At 37.1% G+C, this 19,633-nt stretch overlaps 1 protein-coding gene across 3 annotated transcripts in view; it reads right to left on the minus strand.

Moving 5' to 3' along the window:
* LOC137403784 (uncharacterized) overlaps positions 1-19,633 on the minus strand; it is a 47,417-nt gene that overhangs the window by 16,455 nt on the left and 11,329 nt on the right. Inside the window, exons 7-17 of one of the 3 annotated variants that reach the window (XM_068089826.1) lie at positions 18,653-18,770; positions 17,271-17,523; positions 16,296-16,528; positions 14,893-15,024; positions 14,386-14,542; positions 11,898-12,047; positions 11,175-11,315; positions 8,839-8,981; positions 7,000-7,263; positions 5,925-5,960; positions 5,574-5,682 (exon numbers count right to left, since the gene is read on the minus strand). In XM_068089826.1, the coding sequence (XP_067945927.1) occupies positions 5,574-5,682; positions 5,925-5,960; positions 7,000-7,263; positions 8,839-8,981; positions 11,175-11,315; positions 11,898-12,047; positions 14,386-14,542; positions 14,893-15,024; positions 16,296-16,528; positions 17,271-17,523; positions 18,653-18,770 (1,736 nt within the window). Of the gene's footprint in view, positions 1-5,573; positions 5,683-5,924; positions 5,961-6,999; positions 7,264-8,838; positions 8,982-11,174; positions 11,316-11,897; positions 12,048-14,385; positions 14,543-14,892; positions 15,025-16,295; positions 16,529-17,270; positions 17,524-18,631; positions 18,771-19,633 lie in introns of all 3 variants that reach the window. The other 2 variants (XM_068089823.1, XM_068089822.1) reach the window with 2 other exon arrangements.

The following is a 19,633-nucleotide window of genomic DNA, read 5'->3' on the forward strand; positions in this document are numbered from 1 at the left end:
TGTTTCGGTTTGGACTAATCGGCAAGTCGTAATCTGATCATGTGACCCAATACTTCGCAAATAATTTTTGTAGCACTTTTCGATTATCACAAGTGACCAACAGGCTCGTCATGATTATCAGACAAAGATATGTACTCCTTCGAGCTAAGACTAAAAAATTAAACGAATTTTTACGGTAAGTTATAGCGGTAGATACGAAAAGCCGAACGCACTGAATGACTGAACAGACCGAATATCTTTTAGGAGTTGCCCTCCCTCAACTATTATGTATAAATCAATTATTATCTATACATAATATTGATTGCATGTTTTATATAATTTTAATAAATATTACTATATATAGAAATAAATATATTCATTTCCAATTGAATAAAGAAACCATTTTGGCTAGTTATTTAGCTACTAGTTCACCAATGTTTAACGATACTACTGAACAAATAAAACCTTTTGCTTCTACTAGACATTTCCCTTTCATCTGTCAAAAGTAGGGCAAGTACTGATTGGACTATAGTGACAGCAAAAATACTTCAATTGAATATGTAATATTTTTATTCGCAGAGTGCTTCACTGGCGCGAAAATAAACAACAGCCTCCAAAATGTTTCTACAGATATCATTGAGCTCTTTATTTATAGAAGTTTGAGTTACGCATCCTTATCCTTAAATAGTTACACGAGAGGGCAACTCCCGAAATATTCGGTTTGTTCGGTCATTCAGTGCGTTTGGCTTTTCGTATCCACCGAAGTTATAGGATATCACTGCCAAAAGTGACAGCATTACGATGACGATAAAACAGACGCGTAAGAACAATAGACATGGTTTTATTGGATGCGTGAAGTATATTTGTGAAATATTTCAACGAATAAGGTTGCATGAAAGTGTAAACAGAAACCATCTCTCACAACTATGTCACATTTGAGCCGTTTTAGAAAGAGAATCCAAACTACGGCGGTCTCGTGTGGCTACGATTTTCTGTTCGTTTTTGAGCTTTTAAGAGTTTGTAATCACATTTCCACATATTTTGCACCTACAACACAACAGAGTAAGACATGGTGAATCTTTTCATATCAAATAACTGTAATGTGAATTTGTTGCAAGTCAACCTTTAAATGTGTGTTGCGATCAAAGTCATGTTAGCTATACAAGCTCGACGTGACAAGTCAAAGTATACAGCAAAATCGTGCAGGTGTTAAAAGTAGGACAAAGGATGAGTCAACCATGACTACTAGAAGAAAAACCGCAATCGACATAATTGAAAACTAATTAACTAAATGGGAATATATAGCAATTAGCGTTCAAACAATTTTTTTGGCAGAAAAAAACCTTCACGCGTCACACTTAGCCCAAATTCAAGGTTTTGCTTGTGCTAAACGTAACCTGTGGCCAAAAACTAGTCGTTTATCTACCATCGTACGTGTAAACCGTTTTTCATATACATGTACAATACTTCGAACTATCAAGACCACATTAAAGGCTTTGCAAATGGACTACGAAAAAATTAAGTGTTATTGATGTGAATGATTAATTATTAATATGATTTTGTGAACACTTTTCTAACTGATCAATTAATATTATGCGTTCGTAAAGATCAAAGAATGATAAAGTGGCGGTCAAATAGAAGTGACGTTCAAATAGAGTTGGCGTTCAATTAGAGGTTTTACGGTATATACTGGGTATACATGTACCTAGTATATATATTATATGCTGGGTAGAAGGCAGATCGTTCTACCCAGTAAACTGAGCTTTTCTTTATTAAATATCTTATCTATCATTATCTGCTAGAAATTGCCCTGTCATACAGCCCACGACCAAAGTAATAATGGAAAAAAGAAAGCATACTGCTGGTTGTTGAAAAAGTAGTTACAAAAGGTCAGAATTCTACAAAAGTAGAATTCTTTAGCAGATGTTGCAGGCTTCGCCTACAACATCTACTAAAGAATTCTCTTAATCAGATGAGTTGTCATTATTTTGAGTAGCGTGTTGTTGAACATTAGCATTTGATGTTGATGGTTGCTGTGAGCACCTTCTATTTCTCCTCCTCCTTAATAATTGGGAGACACGTGGACAGCCAATGCGACGACGTGGTGTTCTGAGAGGTTGTATGTTCATGGTAGTTGTAAAGTTGTTTTGAAATGAAATTTAAACGGTCAATTATGCAAAACAAAAGGTTGTATAAAAATCAGACCTAATCTACTACTATCTCAAACCTATGTTTTACAACAACAAAATAAATATTCATTCAAGCTGTAGACCTAACCCACTGTACGTAATATAACTAACAACAGCAATAAAGAAATTTGTTTATTATATCTCTGAAATGCAATATTAAAAGTAAAACGGTAAGCTGCCGTGTAATATACAGTTTGAAAGTTGGTTGTGTTGTGAATGTAGAATGGTTTTGACAACAATATGTAACAGAAAGCAAGCATTAGCATTCACGCGTCTGGAAGTTTTCTGCAAACTGGAGTGAAATAAAGAAACATTATTGTCACAAAGGGGCATTGTAGCTCGGCCCTAGCTTTTAGATAAAATGCAAAGAAATCTGGTTAATGTTCTAGATAATTTAAAAAACCTTCGGTAATTGGACAAAAAACATAGGCTGATAAACTTTGTACCACATTTTCGTACCTGTAAATCGGTCTACTCCTCAAACAGTCAACGTTAATTACACAAACCTTCGGCAATTAAACAATGCTATAGACTGGTGAAATGTCCGCGTTTTTTTCGTAAAATGCTGGTGACTTAATATTTCTACTCTTTGTCGCACGGCGTCATCGGCGTTTCATATGCCGGTATTAATTTTAATAACAGTAGGCTCGTAAATTTTTATGTTGATTTAAGACCGGATCAATCTGTCTATTTATTAGAGTTGCCCCGATTTTAATATCGGAATCGGTATCGGTGCTGATATTGGTGTTGAGTGTCTGAATCGGTATCGGCCGATCTTTTCTTAAAAAAATCGGAAACTTCAGATACTTTTTACAGATAAACTATTTAGCAGAAACCCGTATTTTAGCCTGCTACACTAATAAAAATCATCTGAATAAATCAGAAAAAATCATCAGCTGCAAGTTTCTTACTTTTACCTAATGAATTCCGGGCCTGTCACATAATCTATTTCATGTCTATAGCCTAATAAACATCAGCACAACTGAGGAATCTTTTGGCTTTAGTCAGGACGTAATCACTGAGTGGGTATTTCCCAATTACAGCGATATGATTTATTGCAGCCAAGCACAATGATGGGAAACAAGAACGTGGTGTAATATTTCTATGTACTAGCATTACGAAAGTAATTTGAGCAGTCGATGCATAAGGGTTATCTATCTCCCTTGATCCTGATGATATGAAGTATAGTTTGCATCGCATAAAATAACCTCAGTGGCCTATCGGTATTCAGCCTGTCCTCCATAATCTGTGGCAAGTGAGTCTTTCTTCAGTACGCTTGGCTACATCGATGGTGATGGAAGATAAAGACGTCTGACTGAGATAATTGAATTACTAACGGTAATTAAGAGAAACATTTATTTGCTCTAAACTTGTACCAGCGCAGAAGTTCGTTCAGCAGTAGAAGCAAGACTTCATTATCACAGAGAAAGCTGTACCACTAACAGTAATTACCATTATTAATAGCAGTTTATAAGAAACATGGACTGTTTTGCTACTAGATGCAAGGTATGTCAGCATGTGACTATATATACATGTATATCTTTTTTCCATGAATACAAACAAATACATCAATATTTATAATTTATTTGCATTATATTTGCATAATAAAATTAACAATTACCTATGCAACACAAAAGATCTAAATCGAATTATTTTTCAAGAATTGGTGTATCGGATCGGTATCTGAATTGGCTGGTGAAATTAGAATCGGGGCATCTCTACTATTTATGTATAATCCGATCAGATGGGTTAGTTTTAGAGTCTTGTGGTATCCTTTCAAAGACTTGGTAACATATTTAAAAAGGTTTATATATGTGTTTTGTATCGTTATTATATTTAAACGACTCCACACAAAAATGGTTAAATTTGTTGATGAGATTTTGGTACAAGGGTTTGCGACGGCCGTTAATGAATAATTTTCGAGAGTTGTGTGCACATGTGCATTTATCATAAATCTCCCAACCAATCGCTTCGCTCGTGTTTGGTCGTGGGAAAATCTATTAGTTTGACATCATTTTCTCAGCATTGCATCGGTTCCGCATATCGGAGTTGTACCACCACTTTTACTTCTAGCCGCAATTGCAGGTTACAAGCTAAGCATGTACTTTTGATTTTTAATTAATACTGCCTTTTCCGTTAGTTTTTTCTTTTGAAAGTTTTTTAAAATTCTTATATTTATTACATAGTTTTTTTAAAATTTCAAATGTGTGGTTTCAATTTACACCCCTTCAATTTCCGGTTCTACTAGCAACTATTCCTAAAGGTTGAAGAGACTCTAGCCATTGCTTGCTTAATATTTCACATTCAAAAACCTTCACAGTGGTCTTATTTTTGCTCTAAATTTATTTGAACTGCACAAAAAAAAACTTTTCTCATGATATGAAGCATAAAAGTTAGAATGTTAAATGTTGTATATGTTAAATAAAAATTAATTTTTTGAGCAAAAGCTTTTTTATTCTCCGACAAAACGCCGGGCATTTAGCTATTGTTATAATAAGTTGCAACTCAATTGAAACAAACATTGTTTACATAGCATGCTGAAGCGCTCCATAAACCCTGAGGCTAACTAGAAGCCGTACCAAGTACATGTGGTTTCATTTACAATCTATTGTTCACCAAAACCTAAAAGTTGAATGTGAGGTGCAACAAAGAATTTCAGAGATTTTAAATTTTCATATACCTTTCTTGGCCCACTTATCTGTATCTTGATATGTTAAAATGTTGCAGACCTTCACTGCTACCCATGCAATTTATGGTACTAGCGTTTATAATGTACAAATTAAATAGTTTTGCTATTTTCATGCTTTTGCGCAGCTAAAATAGAAAAGTCCGTTTTTCTGATATTTAGGCTAATTTAAAAACAAAATATTGAAAAATTAAAAGCAAGAAATTTGCTGACCTTTAAAATAGCAATTGTAGTGTCGTCAATAACCGTAGACCTATTAACTATACTATAGTTAATAGGTCTATGTCAATAACAATGAATCATTTTATGTGCTGTTTATTTATCTTGTCAGCATACCTTCCCTATGCAAATGATTCATTGTTTACTACTCCATAATGTCTATTTATAAATACTTCCTGTTATACCACCATTGATATATAAGGGCTGCTCTGTGTTTGATAAAATATAATTATTCCTACCACCAGACCAACATGCTAAGCTCTCTGCAAATATAGTAATTATTACCTATAACACGAGTATAACAGCAATATGAAATAGTAAGGTGATGAGTAATGGTGGACACTGCATAGAGCGAACTTCAACCCTAAAGCGATGCATACCTGAAGACAAGACTTCACCACAATTGTAGCAATGAAACAGTAAACAGTGATCAGCTTGCTGACTAATATAAAACTATTAAAAAGTAAAAGACGATAGAGATCAGAGGAGGGGTGGCTGACCTGGTTTTGGTATGAACACTTTGTAAAGAAAGTGAGAACTTGTTACTGAGTATCTTTCTTCCATAGAATTCATTATGGAGTCTAGTTTTTGTAGCTCCGCTTCCACAGTCTAAAAAGTAGAGAGTAGGTAACACTAGGTAATACTAGGTAGACTAGGTAACACCCGCTGCAAGATAAACACTCAGTCTATCCTTCCTCATACTTTCATACTTGTTCAGAATAGGTTATGGGAAGTCCTGCAAGAAGGTTTTTGTTTACAAAACTCTATGATAGTTGATGAACAAGGACTGACAGAAATAGGGTGGGTCTACTAACATCACTCTACCACATCAAACATTATAATGCACATACCTTGCCAAGCTGTGATTCATCATATTGCCTGTCAACCTGGAAGCAAACAAGATAATTGCAGCAATTTGTTCAATATTTGTGGATAAGGGAGACGATTCACAATCCAATCTTGAGAAAAGAAATTCTAATTAATTTGAAGTTTGCAATAGTATACATAATAATGTTGAAAAACGCTTCTGAAGAAGTTGCTTTCTCTTGTTTATGATGAAGCGTCTATAGAACAACAGAACTGTGTAAAATAATTAGATATAGAACCATCGGCATATCCTTTTGCCACAAGAAACCGGGCCAGTTAGTTTCCTTTTTAGGCAGAAATTACAGCAATATTGCAGATTACCATTTTTTTATTTTCGGCGTAGGACGAATGAAAAGAAAAATTATAAACAGCGACCTAAATGTGTTTCCGCTAGTGAAACCTTTTTCAACAGTGTGGCTCAGATGTTTCTGATAACTATATTTTTATATTACAAAATGGGGTCTGAGTTTCGGTCAAACTGCGAAAAAGAAAGCGGTTTTCTTTTGCAGCCAGTTTCACTGAACCAAAAAATATTAATCATGGCTTTGGTTCTTCAATTGTATTGATTCTTGTGTAGAACCTTTCGTTGATTTGAAAGGAACTTTAGATTAAACCTATTTGACAGAAACTCGCAGCTTTCACAACAGAAATACTGAGTGTACATCGGCAAAAACTTTTTGGTATGCATTAATTCCGTCGGAATGAGCAAATACTTGTCCAGTGTTTCATGCTTGCGAAGGTTGGAAACGGCACTTGTGAATAATGAGCAAGAAAATGCCACGCAAATTATTCCATTTTCAACCTTTTCCACACTTCAGTTATTCCTGTTTCGAGTTGAGCGGTTTCGAGTGCTCTGTTATGGCCCCTGACATACAATGCCATATATTTTTTATTAAAATGTCCGCATTCACTCGAAACACTGGAATGTCAAAATGAAACGCTCATCACACAGTAACTCAACGTGCGCACAACTCCAAATCTACATCATGCGCGCAATGGAAACAGTTTCCAGTATGATGAGAGGCTGATAACAAATACATAAGATAAAATGCTACGTACCACCTGGGCGTAAATCTCATGAGGACTCTGCACATGTGTGACATAAAGCCTGACCGTATCGCCTTGCTTCATAGGCATCGGTGTGAGGTAGGCCTGATTTAGCTCCTTTTCAGGGGGCATGTAAGGGGAACACGGGCTATCCCAGACAGCATGCTCTGTGAAGATGAGAAAATCCCTCATGGAGAGGAGAGAGGTTGTAGTCTGGTCCCTAAGCAGAAGGTCGGCTGGCTGGGCATCTGTTTCTATAAGAGGGGTGTCCAGTTTCTGTGCAATGAGAGGAAATGATCGATCACCAGTATCTAAATATACCTTAGCCTGAGATTGACTAAGGGCTACAGAGTGGGGCTCGTGTGCATACCAACACCTTAGCCTGAGATTGACCAACGGCTACTGAGTGGGGCTGGTGTGCATACCAACACCTTAGCCTGAGATTGACCAACGGCTACTGAGTGGGGCTCGTGTGCATACCAACACTTTAGCCTGAGATTGACTAAGGGCTACTGAGTGGGGCTCGTGCGCATACCAACACCTTAGCCTGAGATTGACCAACGGCTACTGAGTGGGGCTCGTGTGCATACCAACACCTTAGCCTGAGATTGACCAACGGCTACTGAGTGGGGCTTGTGCATACCAACACCTTAGCCTGAGATTGACCAACGGCTACTGATTGGGGCTTGTACATACCAACACCTTAGCCTGAGATTGACCAACGGCTACTGATTGGGGCTCGTGTGTATATCGACACCTTAGCCTGAGATTGACCAAGGGCTACTGAGTGGGGCTCGTGTATATCGACACCTTAGCCTGAGATTGATCAACGGCTACTGAGTGGGGCTCGTGTATATCGACACCTTAGCCTGAGATTGACCAAGGGCTACTGAGTGGGGCTCGTGTGTATATCGACACCTTAGCCTGAGATTGACCTTTTAGCCATTCATTTATTATCAAACAAAACCTTTTTTTAATCATCTGAGCCACATTTTTAATGACAAAGCAACTAGAAAGAGAATCCTAATAAAATGAAGGATGTGTTCAATTATTATGGAACAATAAATCTTTTCATGGAGCCAATAAAATACAAACCAATGCTTGACGAGGCAGGTTCCTCTTGAAAACTGTTTATTAATTAGTTAAAATGTGTCAAGTAGAAATCGTCATAGAATAACAAAAATAAATCGGTGAAATGTAATAGCTAAAGGACAACCACATGCTACTGGTTGCTTAACTACAAGCCACTCAAGTCCAGCATGAAGAGGTAGCCATTACATTATTATGTTACATTGCCTAAATTACACTATGGGTACGGGACATTGCCTAAATTACACTATGGGTACGGGACATTGCCTAAATTACACTATGGGTACGGGACATAGCCTAAATTATATTATGAGTATGGGACATAGCCTAAATTATATTATGGGTATGGAACATAGTCTAAGTTATATTATGGGTACAAGACCTAGCAGGTGATAGCAATGAGGGCAGGTGCATGCCTACTTTTTCGATAATCTCAAAGGTTACCTCAATTTCATGATTCTTAAAGTGTTGTCATTCTAGAGTCAACACAACAAGCATTTAATTCAACAGCAGATATAATGCCTATTAAACAATATAACCATGATAGCAATGGTAATTCAACAGCAGATAAAATGCCTATTAAACAATGTAACCATGATAGCGATGGTAACCATGATAGCGATGGTAACCATGATAGCGATGGTAACCATGATAGCGATGGTAACCATGATAGCGATGGTAACCATGGTAACCATGATGGTAATTCAACTGATTGATTGCCAATTCTAAGGATTCCTAGTTCATTCATCTAAAAAGACTAACCACAAGGGTGACTGCAGATGTGTGGTTCAGCGTTTCCTTCATCTGCTCAGAGCAAGCTGTAGTGAAACAGTCACTGCCATCAGATGGTTGGATTCCTTGCAAATAGCACTTTACCGCTTGCCGAGGCAGCGATAGTAACGAGCCTGTGCGACAGAAACATGTATGCGTTAGCAAATGCTGGGATAAGCAGCGGGAAGGACACAACATAGGACGATAAGGCTCATATGAATTTTAGCGAGGATGATTTTAAAGTTCTGATCACGCAGGAATAAAGTAACGGGTTTACAGATAGGAATAGCATACTGAGCATCAGAATGTGACTAGTGGGATAAATTTCCAATTCGGATTTTGATAGAACCGATGTTTAGCATCTGGCTGGAGAAATCTATGCCTTTAGCTAATGGTTTTATGGACAATTGATAATTCCAAAGTGGATATTCGCAGAAATGTTGTCCATCAGTAATAACAATGTCACCAATAAATCAAACCAACTGATTGTCCAAAATATTTGACATAACCATGATCGCCTATAATGCTTGGTCGACTATATCCGTAGTCAACTGTCTCCATGGCCGATTATGTCTATGATTGATTATATTCATGGTCATCTGTATCCGCAGTCGATCAAGCCTACAGCCAACTAAATCCACAGTTGACAAAATCTATGGTTGTATACATTGGTATACAGTTGACCAAATGCATGGTCAACTGTATACATGGTCGACAATATCTACAGTTGACAAAATCTATGGTTGTATACATTGGTATACAGTTGACCAAATGCATGGTCAACTGTATACATGGTCGACTATATCCACAGCTGACAACATCAAGGTGGACTACAGGTGCTTTCAAAATTCTATTTGTAGGGGTACGAAGATTGGCGAAGAGTTTGGAAAAATACAGCAAATTTTTGCTTTAATTGGAATGCATGACGGTGCATGATTGCCGAGTCAGCTAGTTTCCATTTGACAGTGAATAAGCGTATGCGTAACAATGCGTCATTTGGAGATAATTTTAAATACTGCTTAAATATTGTTGTTAAGCTACAACAACCAAATACTTGCTTTATTCCAAGCACATTCATCATACAGAAAAAATGTCACATTGTATTCGTACACAGGTTATTGATAGAGTAATCGCCATGGCAATTGTGAAAGGGGTGTGGAGAAGAAGTTTATGAGTAAAGCTAGAAATCAACGAAATCTTGTCATGAATCCTATTCCGATGATATTTCTTCCAATATTCTGTCATATGTACGCCTTTAAATTTTTTTGGAAACACAAATCAGCTATTTTTACCTCATACTAAAACAAAACTGGAAGAAAACAATATGTGAGTATGACGATTTTCACAGCTTTTTTATTTCCATCTCTGTTTCTATTTTTATGTTAGCTTCCTGACTAGGTCTAAAGGACGACAACATTGTCTTAAATTCCAAGTACAGTCAAACATGGATAACTCAAACTTCACGGGACTGAGCGAAAGTGTTCGAATTATTAGAGCGTTCAAGTTATCAGAGCACTGTCACAAGTCCATGTATTTACTTATTTATTAGTAGATACATGTACATATGCAAACTATAATATAAATCAAAAGCACAAATGGCTTGTTTCAAATTAAATGCTTCTAATGTAAAGTTTAAAACGTTTTTATGAAAAAGTATAGAGATTTTTCTATCACTTGAGATTGGTTTGTTGTTTGAGGTGATGTTATTGCCAGGACGTTTTTTAGATTGATATTGGCAAAACTTGATCGTTGTTGAAATGCTCAAAAGAAAAGACATCTTTTTCTTTTGAGCGTTTTACCCACGATCAATTTTGCCGATTTTTCTTGAAGTTTATGCAACGATTACCTCACTTTACCTGGGATTCGTTAAGAGCAACACTCCGAGGCAGTTCAATTAGAAGTTTTACGAGGTTTTACGGTACATTGTATATCACTCACGCTTTTTGAATTAACAGTTTGAGTTAACAGTGTTAAGTTCGAGTTATCTATAGCAATTTATCATTACGTGGGAATGGACCAAAGAAACCATTCGAATTAACTATGTGTTCGAGCTATCCGAGGGCGAGTTATCCATGTTTGACTGTATTTGCAGTTTTATTGAAATTATCATTCGAAAGATCATTATTCAATATTATTCATTATTACTCAATATATGCAAAGGATATAGTACATACAATTACACAAATATTTGCAAATGATAATTATTAATAATTATTATTGAAATTATTCCTTTCAAATTACTTGCAGCTTCTTTCCTCTCTTGATGGTCTAATTCTAGAGCTGCAGTGGTCCTAGTGACCATTTATGGGAACAACTATGTTCATTACCTAAAGCGGGTCGAGTGTCGCTGGCTTTGACCTCAACTGTGTCACCATAGTCGGAACAGAACACCTCCACCGACCTATCCAGTACCTTCAACACCTCTGCCCTCCTCCACGAGCCAGACACTCTCACAAACAGAAACTTGACTACGAATGAAAAAGACAGCATTCAACTCACTTGCGAGTCTACACCACAAACAGCCAGCCAATTATCTGACCGTGATAGTCATCGCAAATATAGCATGTTTAGAATATCTGTAATGATTACAGTAGTGTATATAGTAGTGTATATAGTAGTGTATATAGTAGTATATATAGTAGTGTATATAGTAGTGTATATAGTAGTGTATATAGTAGTGTATATAGTAGTGTATATAGTAGTGTATATAGTAGTGTATATAGTAGTGTATATAGTAGTGTATATAGTAGTGTATGTAGTAGTATATGTAGTAGTATATGTAGTAGTGTATATAGTAGTGTATATAGTAGTGTATATAGTAGTGTATATAGTAGTGTATATACGGTAGGTGTTAATAGAATCAATGAAATATGTTACAAAATGGGCTACTCCAACTCATGAGATGCTGAAATTGGCTTTTCTGATAGCGCAAAAACTGAAATGTATTCTCTAAGTAATTAAATACTACACATAGTACTCTATGTCACCCTAAAGTACACTAGTACCCAACCTCAAAGCATATCAGTTAGAGGGGGAGTTGATAGACCTACCTCCAAGCATATCAGTTATGGGTGATGAAGACAGACAATGGTCATTTATTCTATGTTGTATTTTCTTGAGCAGGCTCACTCTCTGTGGTACTTGTATGTAGAAGCACTGAGGAGAGTCAACGTGTGACACTTGCACTATCGTCATTTTTTCTGAAAACCACACAGAATCGTTTGTGCTTTCAAAAGACGGTGAAAGAAAAGAACTATCTAAAGGGTGAATAATTGGCAAAGGTTTTTTCTGCTTTACTGTGATAGTTGGTAGACACAAGGACACTCTACTCTGGCAAGAGCTGGGTCTGCTTTACTGTGATAGTTGGTAGACACAAGGACACTCTACTCTGGCAAGAGCTGGGTCTGCTTTACTGTGATAGTTGGTAGACACAAGGACACTCTACTCTGGCAAGAGCTGGGTCTGCTTTACTGTGATAGTTGGTAGACACAAGGACACTCTACTCTGGCAAGAGCTGGGTTTTCTCATGCCTTACAACTAATCAGTGAGTAGAGCGTCACGATATGATGGTTTAATTGTTTAGTAGCGACTTTGAAGGTAGACGATTTTAAAATCGCCAGCATTTAAAGAGCTATTAACAATCGTATAAACAATATTGTTTATACGATTGCTGATAGCTCTTTAAATGCTGGCGATTTTAAAATCATCTATATTTATTATTATATATACTATTCACGATTATATTTATAATCGTGTAATGTCGATTTATCTCACATCTGATGATTTTCAGAGTGAGCGATACTGGAACTAAAATGCACGGGCCTTCTAGTCTTATAATAAGCTCATTCCATGACTTTTCACGCACACAGACATTCATGAAATAAATGCTTGTAATTATCACAAACACAAAACAGTTTCTTTCTATGTGGAAATATACAAAAAAATACTAACAAAATTTTACACAATCATAATATGGCGACACATCGCGAATTTGAATTGAAATTGAATTGTTTAGCGGTGATTTACAAGGTAGATGATTGAAAAATTGCCACAATTTAAAGAGATTATCGCCAATCGTTTAAACAATATAGTTGTGTAATGTTGATTTATCTCACATCTGATGATTTTCAGAGTGAGTGATACTGGAACTAAAACGCACGGCCTTCTAGTCTTATAATACTCTCATTCCATGGTCTTCCATGCACACAGACATTCATGAAATAAATGCTTGTAATTAATACAAACACAAAACAGTTCCATTTTAAATTAAAACATACAAATACATCTTAAGAAAAATTTTCAAGGCTGTGTTACATAATAATATTATCATATATCGAAACAGACGATTTGCGATATAACGCAATTCGGTATTGCAAATTAGAAATGTGGAACGTCTGTTGATCTTGGAAATCGCAAGGTTTTATGAGTGAGAGGTAATACCATTGGAAAGTACTAGTTGTACATGTACAACAGGTACAAACATGTCCTACAGACCAGTAGGACATGTTTATGGTATTCTATGGAAACACTCTTGTAGCAAAATCTATTAGAATAACATAGTTCTCTGTCTTTAATGGAAGTCAGTGATATAGCCTCAACCATAGGACAGTCATTGTTGGAATGACCGTCTGCAAGAGAGAAAGAGATGTCTCGGAGAATCACTCTATTTAATACTTGAACTATACTTACTGTGAACATAATTGAAAACCAAAATGAATGAATGGCCATAAACATACTCAAGAGTGTAACCATTATTTAAAACTGTTAAAAGTGTCATTTTTTGACCAAAGTTGGAGCATTTTACTGGAACAGATATATTGATAACACTTTGTCACAACAGAAACCTGCTCTAGCAGGTTTCTGAGCAATTGTGAGAAGCGCACTTCCAAACCTCTAATAAAAATTGCCTTTAATAAGCAGTTGTTTACCTTTTTAACAAGTTCAGCTGGTCGGACACCCAACCTATTTGAAATTTTAATAAAACTCATTTATTAACCAGGTATCTGCAGTAATTAAAAAACTGTAGCAAATTATTGTACCATAAGTTCGTCATTCATAGGTTGAAAGGTTGATGATCTTTTAAAGCCTCTGGCACCATTGAAATTACGTGAGACGAAATTTCCTATGTAAACTAGCAGGGGATAACGATCTCTACAGTTTTCAACAAACTCTTTCTATATAAACTAAAACCCTAGCAGTCATGTGACATGAGAGATTGTCAAGTGTGCCAATATAGCAGATAAGATAAGTAACAGCAAAGCTATTCAAAAGTACCTTATGGCATTATTTGATTGGTGCAGGTGGTAGCAAGTTGGCCTTCCAAGCAGAAAGTTAAGAGATCGAATCCCATTGAAAGTAATCTTTTCCTAACCTCTAAACGTGGCTTTTGACAGATGGCCAGACACGGCTCTTATTATAGTAAATATTTCACCACCCTATGGTTGTAGGACACATTTATTTCCATGTCAATAAAACTTGCCGAGTATGCATCCGCTGGGAATATCTGAGAAGGCTTAGTAGCTACTCTCAAGCACTCACCAGTTATAGCGGCCGGTGGGTGCATGTAAAGAGGCTTTTTATTCGGGACTGCAGTACGCTGTTGTGCGGAACCCTGTGGCTTTCGTGGTCTAACTGTAGCTGTCGGTGCCCCTCTTCCTCTACCGATTGCCATGACTTTAACTTTTGGCTTCACCATCTACAACAAGAAAACAAAGGTCTCTAATAAGCGATGGAGCCAAACGACCTTCAAGGGTTATGGGAGTTATCTCCACTTTCAATACAGGGTAACCTAGTTTTATTTAGCTTTAATCTAGGTGCTCCATCCCATTGAGATATTCGTCAGGTATCTCACATATTGAAATTGAATTTGAGAACTTGCGCGGATTTGATACTTGATGTTATATGCAAATTCTTATGTAATGCGAGGTAATAAATTTACACAATTTGTTTACGTTAATTGGAATTTAGGGTATATGGGCATCTACTGCATTGTAATTGTAAAAACTGATCAGCTGCAGTGAGACAAAAAAGCGAAGCATTGCTCACCTGATGAGGAGGTGAGACTACAGGAGGGCAGGTTGGTTGCATGTTGAAGTGTTGATCAGCCAATCTGAAGTCTCTGCTCCCAAAGACGATATCTTCTTGTGACCTCTGCTCATGAGCGTACAGTTGAGCTGACTAACAATTGGTTGTGCAATATTAATGTAAAGAAACACAATGTTTTTGGAGTAGGTTTTTCAAAAAAACAACTCGATTAAACTGGCTATGAGCAGACGTGATAGGAATGTGGTAGGAAGCAGAATACTTGAGGCCGGGCCAGCTCGGATAGGTAACACTGCCAGATGACAAGGCAACCAACTGGCACGGACCATCACAAGATCAACCGGGCACCCGGCTGGAAGGTGGAGCCTAATCAGGCAGATTGAAATAAATAGAGAAAAACCGCAAAGAAGTAGAGGCGCCTTGCACCATCTCTGTGTATATTTAATTGTGATTATTATATCTGCAAACAAATATGATGTTAACTTCTGTTTACAGATAAGCGACTTGTTTATGATTTTGCAATTTGAATTTGCTACAAACTGAGCATTTGAGAATTTTGTTTTTATCGGACACTAAATCGGTTTTGAAAGTATTTTTAAATAATATGACATATTTGTGAAATATTGTTGCGGCCATGAATGGAAAAAGTACTTACATTGCTATCATTTATTTTATCCAATTATTTATCAATTACTATATTATTTTTCAACTTGGAAACATAAAAAGTATACTGTTAGAACCTGATATCACACTGCTATTTGTGTCACAAATCTGGGAGATTTTGCTCACATACGTACATGCAACCTTATTTTATGACAACCTAGCCTTTGCACTAATCTAAACATTTGTTTGTTTTATCAGCCAATGTCCTTGTTTACATTGCTAAATGATCTCGACTTAGAAACCAGCTAAAATCTAATCGCAGGTAGTCAGTTGTCTAGCATACAGGGAGCTTTATAGAATACCAATGAGCTATCGCTGCATGAAGATGTTGTCATAGTAAAAGTTCATCAAACAATTCGAGCATAAAAGTTACAGCAAGCGGGAGTCTTGAAAGACCAATAAATGTCGGTACCCGCACAACAGCTCTGGTGAACAAATCAGCCTCTCGAGTCACAAAAACTGAGAAATGCATCTTGTATTTTTCATGCACCAAGAACATCTTCATGCAAGGACAATTGACATATACAATTCCTAGAGAAGCAATAGAAAATTTGGGAGTTTATGGAACGCAAAGCTTTTAATAAAACAAGTACATGTATGTAAATACGCAGGCAACATGTTTAATATAACCTAACAGTTTCCTACAGGTATTCAAGACATACACCAGAAACTAGTTCTTGTGTATCGATGATAGAGATGGCTATCGAAGAAGACCGCTAATGATACAAACTACCAGGAGTTACCTTCTCATGGTTCTCAAAATTATAGCTAATCCTTGAATCTTGACCAAAGCTATGGCCTCTGTTAGGTCGCGGTGGACTACTATATAGCTGAGAGTGGGGAAGACTATTGTATGGCACAATAGAGTCATCTGGAGGATATTGAAAACTTTTATAACAGTCAGAATAATCTGGAATATATGCCTCCTGAGCTCTTATCTTCACATCATGGTCTGAGTTGTAGCTGGCACCACCTGCTGGAAGAAGCACCCACCAATATGTACAAGAACAGATAAGACCAATAGGAAGGAGTTGATTATATTGTTAGACAATGGTTTACCAGCCTCACTAATATTGCTGGTTTGTCAAGTGAAACTGTTGATCTGACACATACTAAAGACCTAGAGTAAACAGAAATGAGCTTTTACACCTGTGATGGCATAAACTTATATTTTCTAGAGATTGTTATATAGAGTTAAGACTGGTCATTGATGCTCGATATTAGTTTTAACACATCCTTGGAGTGTCTAGAACATATCCTTGGAGTGGCTATAACATATCCTTAGAGTGGCTATAACACATCCTTGGAGTGGCCATAGCATATCCTTAGAGTGGCTAGAACATATCCTTGGAGTGGCTAAAACATCCTTGGAGTGGCTATAGCATATCCTTAGAGTGGCTATAACATATCCTTGGAGTGGTTATAACACATCCTTGGAGTGGCTATAACACATCATTGGAGTGGCTATAATATATCCTTGGAGTGGGTATAACTCATCATTGGAGTGGCAATAAAATATCCTTAAAAATTATGTTATCCTGCTGCTGAAACCATAGGTATGTCGCCTACAGTCTGCACTTTATAAATAAACTCTACCACTTTGCAAACAACTTTTTGGAAAAGCACTTAAATAACAGCATTACTATACAGAAATTCCGGTTACGTCAGAATCTCTACCCATTCAGCTAAAAAAATCGTCAAGATATGATGCATAGCACCTGAAGTTGTCCCACGTCCAAAGTTGTCTTCAAAAGCTGGCGGCATGCGAGGAGGCTGACTCCAGTGAGGTGGAAAAAACTCGTGAGTGGGCGGACCAAACTCATGAGTGGGCGGACCAAACTCGTGAGTGGGCGGACCAAACTCGTGAGTGGGCGGTCCTAACTGGTGGGTGGGTCGTCCCACCTCAAAACAGTTTTCGCTGCTGACAGACATACGTGAGGACTGACGAGAGAAAGCTGTAACGAGTGGTAGCTAAAACAAACAAGTTTACAGGTGGGTAAAAGTTTGTTATTAAAACTATTTGTAAATGTTTTGTGAGCTTTAACAAAGCTAGACCACAAAAATATATTAATATTCTGACATGCTCTAATACAGTGCAGTGAAAGTAGCAAATTCGAACTAATCAAACTGCACGTTTCACTGTTCTTATACACTTTAATCTAGTCTCTTGTTGTAATAATGTAATAACCTTATGCACGATGGCTGGTATAAAGGTCCAAACACACTAGGCGATTTTACCGCGAGCGTCATGAGGAGGGCGGAAAGATATCGTTGGCGTGAGCATAAACACACTTGAGTGATTCCCTAGCAAACGATACCTATAATGGGCACTCTCACAAACTGCCAATAAAATTCCGTATCATTAGTTTCTTCGAAGTTGTTAATAAATTGAGGTAAGTCAATATGGGGTCATCTCGGCAACAACGTAAACAACTTCCGCTTTTGTTATTAAACCTATCTCACTTTCCCGGATTGTACACTACAAGACATAAGAAAAAACGATTCTTGTATTTTTAACTGTAATATTTTACGATTTTCATACATACATGTATATTATTTTGTAGTAGTTTTTTCGATATTTAATATACTAAATATTTACTATTCTCAAGATGGTCAACCTGCACAACGATTGACTTTAAATGTTGGTTCTCAACTCAGATTTTTGTAATTTTTGTTTGTTATGGTGTACATGACTGGGAGTGCTTTCATTAAAGTTATGAACAATTAAGTGTTCGTTCTGATGATGTTTCAATCGTAACAGAATAGTAAAATGTTGCTGCTATACGTTGGTGAACATCGATAAGAAATAATTACCCCCAATAAAATTGAATTCTGGGGAAACACTAACCAATCGAAATGCATCTCGCTAGCGTTAAAGTTGTGATGAGAATGTCTAGCGTTATCGCTCTGTAGGAGCTCGCTGAACGAGTTCTAGCGCATATCGTGATATCTAGTGATATCGCGATAAATATCGCCTAGTGTGTTTTCAACTTAAGATAACAGAAACTCAACAATATAATTTATAATAAGGAACTTAACTTAAACTAATGCACGACTATGGGCTATGACTGACAACTACCTGCGTACTACTACTATTCACATTTTGAACGGCTGATGATGAAGACTGATGTAGAAAAGGTGCCACATTACAGGGTTGGACGGTGAGACAAGACTCAAACTCACTCTCTGGCATGTCAGCTATGCTCTTCATCTCATACCTACAAAAAAATCAGATTTTTTGATTGAATTGAAATTTTGAAAAATTGAATAATGCAATTATGGCAATACTCGACACACACCATTAAATTAGACGAGGTGGTATTAAGACTTCACTCAAACGTATACTTACAATCTACAAAATGAACAAACACTTTACACTTGAAGTAATTTGTACTACTAGCACCCTGGTAGTTCGGTGTACCGTGAGATATCGTCAGGTGTAACAACTATCTACACAACAATTTCAAAATGCAACATTGCCGATGATAGCGTGCCTGGCTTAGTCGCCTGGCCTAGTCGCCTGGCTTAGTCGCCTGGCTTAGTCGCCTGGCCTAGTCGCCTGGCTTAGTCGCCTGGCTTAAGGTAAGGCCACACGTATCGTGTAAGTTCAACTAATCTGGGAAATTCCATTTGTATGAAATTTCTGACATGCCACACGGAGTTTCCCCACCACGGATTCATACGAAACTAACTTTCAACTAGCCAATCAGAACGCAGTGATAAATTGAAGCCGATTCCGTTTCAGTCATTTGCTTCAGTACAAACATGCGCAAAAGAAAACGACCTTCAACATTCAACTAACCTTTTCAACCGACCAATCAAACAACGATTCGTAGAAATTTCTCACGTTTCGTCCAATTCAGGATTCGTTCATCGTGCGCAACCAACGATGGACGAATTCGTCCAAATGTCAATTTGTATGAATCGTTTCGTCCAAATTTTGCCGATTTCGTGAGAATTTTGTCTCGTGTGGCCCTACCTTTAGTCGCCTGGCTTAGTCGCCTGGCATGCTTCGAGTTCGAATATCCAAGTTCAAATCCCATGCGATGCAATATTGCTTCCTAATATCTAACCGTGGCTT

The sequence above is a fragment of the Watersipora subatra genome, chromosome 9 (genome assembly GCF_963576615.1).
Source record: "Watersipora subatra chromosome 9, tzWatSuba1.1, whole genome shotgun sequence".
In the NCBI taxonomy this organism is placed as follows: domain Eukaryota; kingdom Metazoa; phylum Bryozoa; class Gymnolaemata; order Cheilostomatida; family Watersiporidae; genus Watersipora; species Watersipora subatra.